Below are 12,812 nucleotides of genomic sequence, written 5' to 3'. Positions count from 1 at the left end.
AAGTTGCAATATTGCTTTGTTTCTTTTCATGGATAGCTATCTCGAATTCCTCTAGTAAATCAAGTTTCCTCCCTTTCTTTTCTACATGCAATATTTCTACGTTGTCTTCTATGCTATTAAGGGGATGGCCTGTTTCATATATTTGGTTCGCAACAGCTGATTTGTCATAATTTCCTAACCTGAACGCATCTTTATGTTCTTTATACCGGATTGCAAATGATCTTCCTGTCTGCCCTATATATTTTGCATCACAAGTTCTGCACTGAATCTTATAAACTCCCGATCTTTCAAACTTATTTCTCTTCTCGCCAATATCGTGCTTAAGGCTATACCTCACTAGGTTATTAGTCTGAAAAGCTGTTTTAACATTGTATGGCTTAAAAATATTTTTGCTATCTTTTGTGAGACTGTTCCGTAGAATGGCATTGTGATAATTTTCACTTTCTCTCCATCAGGTTTATTCTTTTTGTGCTTATTTCTTTTCCGTAACAGTTTTTTAACCATATCTATTCTGTAACCGTTGTTCATCGCTATTCTCTTAACGGTATTAATTTCAGTCTCCCTATCTTTTTCGCTCATAGGTATATTGATTGCCCTATGCACGAGACTACGGAAAGCAGCTTCCTTATAAGCCTGCGGATGGCATGAATCATTCGGGATCACGGCATCAGTCATAGTTTGTTTTCTATAAACGGAGACTACGACTGATGCCGTGATCCCGAATGATTCATGCCATCCGCAGGCTTAAAAGGAAGCTGCTGTCCGTAGTCTCGTGCATAGGGCAATCAATATACCTATGAGCGAAAAAGATAGGGAGACTGAAATTAATACCGTTAAGAGAATAGCGATGAACAACTGTTACAGAATTGATATGGTAAAAAAAACTGTTACGGAAAAGTAATAAGCACAAAAAGAATAAACCTGATGGAGAGAAAGTGAAAATTATCACGATGCCATACTACGGAAGAGTCTCACAAAAGATAGCAAAAATATTTTTAAGTCATACGATGTTAAAATAGCTTTTCAGACTAATAACCTAGTGAGGTATAGCCTTAAGCACAATATTGGCGAGAAGAGAAATAAGTTTGAAAGATCAGGAGTTTATAAGATTCAGTGCAGAACTTGTGATGCAAAATATATAGGGCAGACAGGAAGATCATTCGCGATCCGGTATAAAGAACATAAAGATGCGTTCAGATTAGGAAATAATGACAAATCAGCTGTTGTGAACCATATATATGAAACAGGCCATCCTCTTAATAGCATAGAAGACAACGTAGAAATATTGCATGTAGAAAAGAAAGGGAGGAAACTTGATTTACTAGATGAATTCGAGATAGCTTTCCATGAAAAGAAACAAAGCAATATTCTAAATGCACAAGATAATTTTAAAGAAATTAGATTTTTTAACGGGTTTTTAGAATTATTTTAGGGTAGGTATGCGACTTTAAACTTGTAGCACGTCACTGACGGAGTTGCGAGAGGCTAACGATGGCAGACCAATGCAATAAGGAAATCAGGCGCCCAACAGCATAGCATTACCGTCAAGCACACGGCTGTAACCACGCCACAACACCTAGGCCCGTCAGTCCACAACAGCTCCCAAGCCGGCACAGTGCGACAGCATATTTGGTAGCTATGGGATGGCCATCGACTTGTGTCAACAACTTCAATGTAAGACGAGGACCCACAGTCCAATATACTTTTAATTCTGTTTTACTCTATGGACTTCCCAACTATTTGTGATGGTATTTTGTCTTTTTAGTCCGTTTAATTTCATGACATAGATTTTACAACCTGATGATGGGAGCATTGTATCCTGAAACGCGTTGTTAAAATATATGTATAAGAATCGCGGTTGAATGCTAACAGTGATAACCAGTATAACGACAACTGCTACCTCGACTCCATAATGGATTATATTAACTTATTTTAGCCTATTTCAAAGAGTAATCAACACGCACTGTACAGTATGGCGCATCCAGCAGTCCATTAATAGATGGCAAGTAAGATTTTTCTGGGTTTCCTGGTACAGCTGTTTGAAATAAACATCTTAGGTTTGCCACCAGTTAACACTGTGCCACACTTCATTGAAACAACTGTCTGACATTTACAGATGCACAGTTTTAACTGGCAGAAACCCAAGAAAAGTATTTGGGATGCAAGGTACTCCTAAATAATTACTATCTTGTCATTCAAACAGATAGTTTTTTCCGCATACACATTAATGACAGTAAACACACTTGTGTTGAGAGACCAGGAAGGTGACTTGCCTTCTTTTGCCGAAGAAAAAGGAAAAATTACTAAGGCGTTGGAAGCTCTATGGGATGCATTACTTTCACTAAACTGGTGGCAGTGGTGGGCATTTGAATTCATTTCTGTATATTTTCAGAGAAATTGCACAAGAATCAAGCTTAAGTAAAATATGTGCTCAAATATATAGTTTAAAAAGCACTGGAGTAATATACAACATTGGCAGTTTTTGAGTAAGTACACCAAACTGAGCTGATGTGAATCGCTCGCATTGCCTACTAAAATGTTACTAGTACAAGGGTATTAAAAAATGTAGTGACCAATAAGGATATGGTTAGATCAAGATGTCAAGATGAATGCAATACAAGAGGGAGACAAAGTGCTTGGACATTTTCCTAATTTACTACAACAGCATAAAATTTAAATCATTATTCGAGATAGTTGTCCTGTCACACCACCATGACATCACACAGCAGTTACATCACGGGTCAAAGCAGACAGGTGGTATCACAAATTTCAGTTAACCTACAGGCAAGCCATGGATGCACTGCTTTAAGCAGAATTAATGGAAATCCAATTTGTGGAGGAGGGGGGGGGGAGGGGGTCATCATGACTGTGTGCACATTGCTCCAACACTTCGAAATACACCATCTGATGGGTTAGAAAAATATGAGCAGCAATGTGTGGACACACTTTGTCGTGGGTGGGTGGGCGGGTGGGTTGGTACAATGGTTGCAAGGGACAACAGGCCTTAGTGTTTGTTTGAAATTGTATGCTTTGACTCATTGCAAAGCACATCACTGGAATGTTGACTGTTTCCTCTTACCCCTTTCCAGATGATGTTCCAGAATTTGTCCTTGTAAGTACTAAAGAACAGGGAACATCACATTTCCTGCTACATGCTCACTCTTTTAATTTCTTTCCCTCTGGGGATCAAAAATGTTTCCACCCCATGCCCTGGCATTTGCTCTCTGGTCCAAAGTTATGAATGCATGTTACATCTCCAATGATATTTTGCTTCAAAAACATTGCTTCCTCATTACGGTGATGATCAGGCAGCAGCATACAAATTCTCACACAATGGTGCTTGTGCTCTTCACTGAGTTGTTTTGGGACTTTTATTTCAGAGACTGTACAAAGGTTGAACCTGTTACAGATGACATCATAAGCAGAACCACAACTAATATGCAATATAGTCTGCATCTTCATCAGCAGTCGCTCAATGGTTACTCAAAAACAGCCCATGAATTTGCTTAATGTTGACATTAGTTGTGGATAAGACTGGATATCCTGCCGTTTCCTCATCTTTCACTCGTGTTTACACACTTCTGAATTGGGAAATACGGAAGCGTCCGATCCCGCGCGTCTGCTTTGACCCATGACGTCACAAATATGGCGGAAACGAAAACAAACACACACACTTTCCACAAGAAGCCTAATGACACTAAAGGGACAAGCGCGGGAAATGGGGTGTTTTGGGTGGGGCAGGGCAAACTAAATATAAACAAATTTAGACGTCTTGCGTAGCTACAACGTGTAAGTGAAGACAGCCATGCATGAATACCCACCCACCTCCCCAGGGGTCATAAACCCTGCAACCCATAGAAGATAAAGATGCTTCAGTAGCTGATTAGTGTTTTTTGTCGTTTAAAAAAAAAAAAAAATCTCACGGGATAAAACGAACAGATCAGAAAGATAAATATAATAAACTAAAACAGAAATTGGAGGAAACAGATAATTAAAATAAGTAATAAGCGTTTTTAAATTTTAAAAAAATCTCACGAGATAGAACGAACAGATCAGAAAAGTAAACAAAATAAGATAAAATAGAACTGGAGACAGCCACACTCAAACCAAACTCCGCGCCGTCATGACGTCACACACGACAACACCTTTACGTCACGGGTCAAAGCCGACGCGTGGGATCGGACGCTTCTGTCGACCCCTGAATTGTTCAATCCACTAGAAAAACCTTCACCACAGTAAGATCTATTCCCCATATTATGTTTAAAGTCTTCCATAAAATTCAGCCCCTGATACAGGTTACAGAAAGCAGAGCGGCTCCACCATGTTTACTTCACACAAGAACAAATCATACTGATATGGCAATGCTGCAACCTTTCACAAGTGAAGAGAACAGTACAATCTAGCAGTTGGTGAACGGACAAAGCCATAATAAATGTCGGGTAGACCGTTCACCGGGTGCAAGTCTGTGGATTTGATGCCACTTCAACGACTTGCACATCAATGGGGATGAAATGATGATGATGATAATGATGATGATTAGGACTACACAACACCCAGTCCCTGAGCGGAGAAAATCTCCAACCACACCGGGAATTGAACTCGGTCCCTTAGGATTGACATTCTGCCTACAAATGATTAGAATGAAAATGCAGATACTTATTGGCCTACTCTGGTATATAATGACTACAGATACCAGAGCAAATGTACAAAGAGAGGAAGATATAGTTTAGTTTAATGACTCAATATCAAGATCATTAACACAGGTGGAGTGTAGACAACGTGCTTGACTGACTTTCTTTGAGCAGCCATTCCAATTAATGAATGAAGTACTTCTGATAAAAGAAGGAAAGGTGCTTCCACTCCATGATTTATTTATTTATTTTCCAATTATCTATCATAATACCCAAGCAGTGCTTCTCAATAACAGTGCATTGTCTTAATCACTGTTCCACCTCACTTGATTTGAGGAGAGGTAAACTGGTAACAATGAAAGTTGACTGATAATATATCAACAGTTGATGCACTGCAAAGAGCAGATTAAAATGTATTCATCCATTTTTAGCACCTTTTATTTGTATCTATAATTTTATCTGGCCTTCCCCAACAACTCTGAACATAAAATTAGGAAGAGAGGGGGGGGGGGGGCATAACACTAGTTACAATGGTGAAGAAACAGTTCTTATGTTTGAGCTCACACAGACATTAACAAAAAAATAAGCCACTGACAGAGAGAATAAGCCAAGACAAGCAAGGTACTGAAAAACAGGCAGCTGTCAGGTTCATTAAGCACACAAGTTATGCACCACTGAATGTACCTTATGAATTTGAGGGATAAAAGCAAGCTACTTAGAGCAACTTGCAAGTCTCAAAGAGTTACAAAATAGAAGTTTATAAAGACAGCATGAAGAAGTAATTAGAAATTAAAATAAAGGTGAAGTAATTGTGAACTTATGTAACTGGCAATATAATGTAAGTGTACCCTCTTGGCAAATGATGGAATTTTCAGTATCATTCTCATAGTCATCCCTAAACTCTTCTTCCATCATATAAGTTTATATCTCCTGACTACATTCCTTCATCTTTAATTTTATTTCTTACACTTATTCCCTGACCTCTGACCATAACTATTAATATCTTGTATCCTCTTCTTTCCCTTCTACTTTGTTGATGAATTTTTATCTGGCACTTTTCACTTCTAGCATTGTTTGTAAAGGTGAAAAAAGCCAAGTTCCACTGTGTTCAGAATCCACATTAACCTGTAGCTCCCCCAATGCTTGGTTGGGTGTCAGTTCAAAGGTCAGAGGAAGGCAATGGCATACCACTTGTTAATAGGGCCAAGCATAGTAAAACATGATGGAGTCAGAGCTTTAGGTAGATGGAAAGCTTCACCTTCATCTTACTTTTATCTATCTCATCTATATGTATCCTGCTTTTGCTACTCCATGCACGTCTTATTGTACATGACAGTGTGCTGCTTGGTAACCAATATGACAAAAATTGCAGTACTGGAAGAGAGAAAAACAACTTTATTGTTCATAACTGAAGGAAATGAGATGGCACAACAATACAATGATGTGAAACATTATCTTTTTTGGTAAAGTAACCAGTCAAATTTTAATAAGGCTGCTTGCTGACAACCTTATCAAGTAATATTTTCACAGCATTTTTTACCTGCTGTGTATAGTGGCAGCTCAATAATTTGTATATGATCAAGCAACAGGGCACTTGTTAGGGAATACATGAGTGTCCTTTACTACTCTTTAATCACCATTTTGAACCACGCTGAACTTGGTAAGTTAAGCACTAGGCCACCCTTGGACTTTTCAACACATCATGGACATAAACATCAGGCTGCACTACCAGTTAGTTTTTTACCACAACCTTTATTTGGCTTTGACATTCACTGGTACGTCAACTCACAACCAAACTGTAACCTTTAAACATAACCTAGGTTGTGCTACACATCAGCCTGTCACCTCGACCAAGATTTTGGAGGGAAGGTAGGGGATTCCAATACCACACTTGAACCATGAACTGGGCACATCAGGTTTAAATACATAGGCCTACAATTCAATATTTTCTTTTCACAGTGTCACACGCGTAAATAGAAGTCATGTACAGACAACAGACAGTGTTTAAAATACAATCAGGGGGCTCAGCGAAGACTTGTGGTGCACTATATTTCACTACCGTACGGCTAAAGGAGATACGACAACTGGGCCAACAAAAATTACACTAGTTGTTGTGATGTGTAATATACCACGACTGCTGATAAAGGTCACTCTTTAAAAACCATTGCCCTCAAAACTAGTATCCTGACACGTCCCGATCTTTACAATTTGTTGGGGCTATGGTAAGACCGATGGCAATCGCAACTTCTCATTTCTGTTGATAAATGGCAAGCACCGCGTTAAATAAGTATCACAAAATTACGACATACCACTAAACGATTTGTGATGTACTATTAATTTGAAAAGTTTCATGGTCTATCTTTCTGAGTGCGGCACAAACCACTTTCAACGCCCACTACCGCATCATAACATCACAACCGGTTGTCACAAGTCTTCCAAAGTATACAAAATACAAATTCAACAAGGGTAGCAGAAAACAAAGATATCTGAGCCGACATATACGCAACAAGTTGTCTGCACAAAGTACTGCGCAAGGTTCTGCGCACAACTAATCTGCAAGAACGCAATACAGCGTGAGGACAGGAGATCGCAAAAAAATTGGCATGCGAAACATGTTTGACACAACTGTTTCTTCAGCCTAGTGTTTCTCGTCCTTTCATCTGCAGTGAAACGTAAATAGGGTGATGATAAATTTAGAGAGATGTGAGCATTCCTCAGGCACACAAATTATAAGATACTTGTGAAACCGAATAACATGATAACCATATATCAACGAACAGGATAAAAAGATACTGTATCATAGTTGCCATCTAAAACTAAAGTATACTGGAAAACAATACTTTGACGAATTTGAATTGCAATCCTCAATATTCCTCTTCAACTGAAATAACTCTCAACCTACTTTGATAACATTTAAACGATCTCGTAGCTCTTCCAAATTGTTCACTTGGTAATGGCTTAGTAAAAAAGTCAGTTAGTGGTTCCTTCATATTTATAGAACAAACACAAATATTTCTCTTCCTTTGTACAGAGCAACATATAGAAGCATGTGCCTATGAGCTTAAACTAAACAATGATAGCGTTATGAGATTAGTGAAACTGAACAGTTTAAATTTCTATCTGTTCAGATAAATAGTAAACTGTCTTGGAAAGCCCATGTTCACGATCTTGTTCGAAGACTTAATGCTGCCATTTTTACTGTTCCAACTGTATCTGAAGTAAATGATAGTTCGACACTAAAAGTAGTCTGCTTTGCTTATTTTCATTCGCTTATGAGTATGGTATTGTGTTTTGCAGTAAATATTCCCATTCTCAAAGTATATTTTTGCCTCAGAAACGGGCAGTTCACGCAATAAGTTGTGTTAGTTTGCGAACCTCTTACCGACCGCTATTCATTACTCTGGGTATTCTGGCATTGCTCTGTCGATATACATATCCTTTACAGTCGTTTCTTGTTAACAATATCAGCTTATTCTCACGAACTAGCATTTTTCACTCAGTTAATACTAGGCAGAAATCTAATCTGCATTTGAATCGCACTTCCTTGACTCTTGTGCAGAAAGGTGTGCAGTATACTGCTGTATCTATTTTAAATAAGCTACCACGAGAATTCAAAAATTTTAGTGGTAATCCACGCTCTTTCAGATTGAAACTGAAACAGAAGCATATCCTCATAGGCCACTCCTTCTATTCTCTCGTGGAGTTCCTTGGAAAATTAAGCTGATTCCTTTGTTATATGGCTTGTCTTTTTTGGGTTCATAAACATTTCGTTTTATCTGTTATTACTCTTATGTTGTAATTTCATGTACTGACACATTTCATGACCTTGGAGATTTAATCCTCAGTTTGGTTCTACGGAACTAGACTGTAAAATAAAAATGAAAATAATTGTAGATATCTATAGGACCCCTTTTGGGGATTTTCAGCTGTTCCTGAAGACCTTGGGTTCTTTGTTGTACTATCTGTCAGACATAGGAAAGCAAATTATTATTTGTGGGGACTTAAATATAGGTTTTCTGAAAGAGTCTGATAGACAACCTTGAAGTATTACTTGGTTCTTTTAATTTGACATCAGTTATTGATTTTCCTACTAAGGAAGTACAGGAAAGCAGTACACTGAGTATGTTTTTACAGACCAAGATAAATTTAATCAAATAAAAACGTTTCCTGTTAAGTATGGTATTTCTGATCTTGATGCACAGGTAGTTACAGTATATGACATAGCACCATACAGTAATGCAAAGCGGTCTTCTGAAATAGGGCACTCAGTTAACAATTTCTGAATTTAACATTTCAGGGAAGTCTTGCAAGGGTTAGACTGGGCTGAGGTGTACAGCGAACCTGATGCTAATTTAAAAATTAACCTATTTCATGATACCCTTATGAGTATACCTGAAAACAGTTTCCCTAACAAAATAGTGAAACATAATTGTAAGAAGCAATCTAAAAAGCTGTGGCTTGTTGAACAGATAAAAATATCATGTAATAGAAAAGTGAATGTATCTTACAGCTAGGAGGAGTAATGAGCCAGAAACAGTGAAACATTATAAACATTACTGCACTATATTAAAAAAAAGTTCATAAAAAGTCCAGAAGTGTGTCCATTATGTCTCATATTTGCACTCCGACAACAAAATTAAAATAATTTGGAATATTGTTAAAAGGGAAACAGGACAACTCAGAGCACAGGAAGACTCAATGAAAAGTTTGTTAACAAAATGTCAGAAGTAGAAAATATTTTTAATAATCATTTCTTAAGTGTTATAGAGAACATAGGCTCCAGCTATTCATTAGAAAATGCAAGGCTATATATGGAAGAGGCAATACCTGTGCAATTTGATAAAATTGAAATTCAACCAAACTCTCCTGCTGAAATTAGGAAAATAATAAATTGACTCAAAAGTAAAAGCTCACATAGAATTGGTGGCATTTCCAACAGAGTACTAATAGCTTGTTCCCAACAGAAGAGTAGGATTCTCAGTCATATATGTAGTAGCTCACTGAAAAAGGTATTTTTCTAGATAGTCTGAAAGATGCTATTGTTAAATCACTCCATAAAAATTGGGATAGGTCTGATGCTAACAACTATTGTCCAATCTCACTTCTGACAACTTTATCCAAAAATTTTGAAAAAGTAATGTACTCAAGATTAGCTCATATATTTGTAAAAATGGAGTATTAACAAAACATTGGTTTGGTTTTCAGGAAGGCTTTTCAACAGGAAACATCACCCATTAGGATATTTTGCGATCTCTCAAAGGCTTTTGACTGTATGAACCATGAAATTCTTCTAGATAAGCTAAAGTCTTGTGGTATAAGTGGGACAGTGCACAAATTGTTTAATTCATATTTAACTGGAAGAATGCAGAAGGTTGAAATAAACAGTACAGTTAGACTACAAAATTCAGCAGAGTCCTTTAACTGGGAATGTATCAAGATGGTGTTCCACAGGGATCAGTCTTGGGTCCCTTATTGTTCTTAATATATACACTCCTGGAAATTGAAATAAGAACACCGTGAATTCATTGTCCCAGGAAGGGGAAACTTTATTGACACATTCCTGGGGTCAGATACATCACATGATCACACTGACAGAACCACAGGCACATAGACACAGGCAACAGAGCATGCACAATGTCGGCACTAGTACAGTGTATATCCACCTTTCGCAGCAATGCAGGCTGCTATTCTCCCATGGAGACGATCGTAGAGATGCTGGATGTAGTCCTGTGGAACGGCTTGCCATGCCATTTTCACCTGGCGCCTCAGTTGGACCAGCGTTCATGCCGGACGTGCAGACCGCGTGAGACGACGCTTCATCCAGTCCCAAACATGCTCAATGGGGGACAGATCCGGAGATCTTGCTGGCCAGGGTAGTTGACTTACACCTTCTAGAGCACGTTGGGTGGCACGGGATACATGCGGACGTGCATTGTCCTGTTGGAACAGCAAGTTCCCTTGCCGGTCTAGGAATGGTAGAACGATGGGTTCGATGACGGTTTGGATGTACCGTGCACTTATCAGTGTCCCCTCGACGATCACCAGTGGTGTACGCCAGTGTAGGAGATCGCTCCCCACACCATGATGCCGGGTGTTGGCCCTGTGTGCCTCGGTCGTATGCAGTCCTGATTGTGGCGCTCACCTGCACGGCGCCAAACACGCATACGACCATCATTGGCACCAAGGCAGAAGCGACTCTCATCGCTGAAGACGACACGTCTCCATTCGTCCCTCCATTCACGCCTGTCGCGACACCTCTGGAGGCGGGCTGCACGATGTTGGGCGTGAGCGGAAGACGGCCTAACGGTGTGCGGGACTGTAGCCCAGCTTCATGGAGACGGTTGCGAATGGTCCTCGCCGATACCCCAGGAGCAACAGTGTCCCTAATTTGCTGGGAAGTGGCGGTGCGGTCCCCTATGGCACTGCGTAGGATCCTACGGTCTTGGCGTGCATCCATGCGTCGCTGCGGTCCGGTCCCAGGTCGACGGGCACGTGCACCTTCCGCCGACCACTGGCGACAACATCGATGTACTGTGGAGACCTCACGCCCCACGTGTTGAGCAATTCGGCGGTACGTCCACCCGGCGTCCCGCATGCCCACTATATGCCCTCGCTCAAAGTCCGTCAACTGCACATACGGTTCACGTCCACGCTGTCGCGGCATGCTACCAGTGTTAAAGACTGCGATGGAGCTCCGTATGCCACGGCAAACTGGCTGACACTGACGGCGGCGGTGCACAAATGCTGCGCAGCTAGCGCCATTCGACGGCCAACACCGCGGTTCCTGGTGTGTCCGCTGTGCCGTGCGTGTGATCATTGCTTGTACAGCCCTCTCGCAGTGTCCGGAGCAAGTATGGTGGGTCTCACACACCGGTGTCAATGTGTTCTTTTTTCCATTTCCAGGAGTGTATTAATGATTTGACATTCTGCAACCATGAGGATGCAAAGCCAGTTCTTTTCGCTGATGATAGAAATATAGTAATCACACCCAAAAAATTAGAATTAGCTGCGCCATTTTCATTCACTGCTTTCATATGGCATCATTTTTTGGGAAATTCATCATTAAGAGGAAAAGTATTTTTTTACACTCCCATTCAAAAATAATAGCGAACTGCACAACTGCAACCTAGAAGAAATGATGATCTTCATTATTCTGGGACAAATCTGACTTTGGCACTGAAAGGGTGAATTATGCTGCCCCCAAAAATCTTTGGTCATTTGATAAATGGCGTTAAAATTCTGCCTGATAGCCAACCAACATTTTAAAAAATTAAAAGAATTTCTGAATGTCAACTCCTGCCACTCAGTAGATGAATTTTAAGATATGAAGTAGTAACTGTAAAAAACTGTGTAGTGAAGGCTTATGCTAAACTGACCCATTTCCCATCATTATGAAATGTCATATTCATGATCTATGGAACAAGTATTAATGTAATGTAATCCATTTAGAAATATATGTTCCCAGATTCATTTGCTATATATCAGAAAAAGTGAAAAATCATGTTCTTTTATATATCTCTCATCCATGTAAAGAGTGGATAATTTAATTAATTGTAAGAGAGGGACATGTAGCATTATATCATCCAATGAAAAAATATTCTTTCATGATATAGAGACATTCCATGTTGCGAAAGGAAGGAGATGATGATAAAAGAGTTGATGAAAGTAAACTTTTTAACCAAGGTCATTGTATAGGAACGTGGTTCAAACATCCAGGTGCTCAGTGTAAAGATCATATTCAGCTGCTAAAGCTAAAGTGCACAAAATGAAAAATGACAAACAAAATGAGACAGCACTTCATCAAAGTTTACTACTGGTATCTGGAAACATTTTTTTGTGATGAAATGAGCCTTACAACGTTCATTTTCACCACAAGATGTTACTTTGACTATGAATAATTATTTTGAATTGTTTTCTTTCTGCCTGCTTGTAAGTCAGTCAAAATATAAATCTCGTTTTCCAGTAATGACTGATGTTCACCATTTAAGGCTTCTTTCGTTTTTCACAGCCATCACAACAAATTGCTTCTTTGTATGAATTTGTCTCAGTAATACCGGCAAAATTAACAGTCATTTCTGAAATACTTAGCGTTCTGTTTCGTATGATGGGATGATTTTCTAATTTTGTGTAATGCAGGTTCTGTATATGAATGATACATTGACACTCATTGCTGTTCAGTGT

At 39.3% G+C, this 12,812-nt stretch overlaps 1 protein-coding gene across 7 annotated transcripts in view; it reads right to left on the bottom strand.

Moving 5' to 3' along the window:
* The window catches only part of LOC126088314 (GATOR complex protein Iml1), a 579,824-nt gene extending 572,752 nt beyond the window's left edge, over window positions 1-7,072 (bottom strand). For 5 of the 7 annotated variants that reach the window (XM_049906465.1, XM_049906495.1, XM_049906457.1 and 2 more), the window contains exon 1: window positions 6,941-7,043. In XM_049906465.1, the coding sequence (XP_049762422.1) occupies window positions 6,941-6,983 (43 nt within the window). In that variant the 5' untranslated portion in view covers window positions 6,984-7,043. Of the gene's footprint in view, window positions 1-6,940 lie in introns of all 7 variants that reach the window. The other 2 variants (XM_049906449.1, XM_049906480.1) reach the window with 2 other exon arrangements.
* Window positions 7,073-12,812: the final 5,740 nt, after the last annotated feature.

The sequence above is a fragment of the Schistocerca cancellata genome, chromosome 1 (genome assembly GCF_023864275.1).
Source record: "Schistocerca cancellata isolate TAMUIC-IGC-003103 chromosome 1, iqSchCanc2.1, whole genome shotgun sequence".
Classification (NCBI taxonomy): Eukaryota; Metazoa; Arthropoda; class Insecta; order Orthoptera; family Acrididae; genus Schistocerca; species Schistocerca cancellata.
Note: the sequence above shows the minus strand (reverse complement) of the source record. Positions and strands in the feature narration are given on the sequence as shown.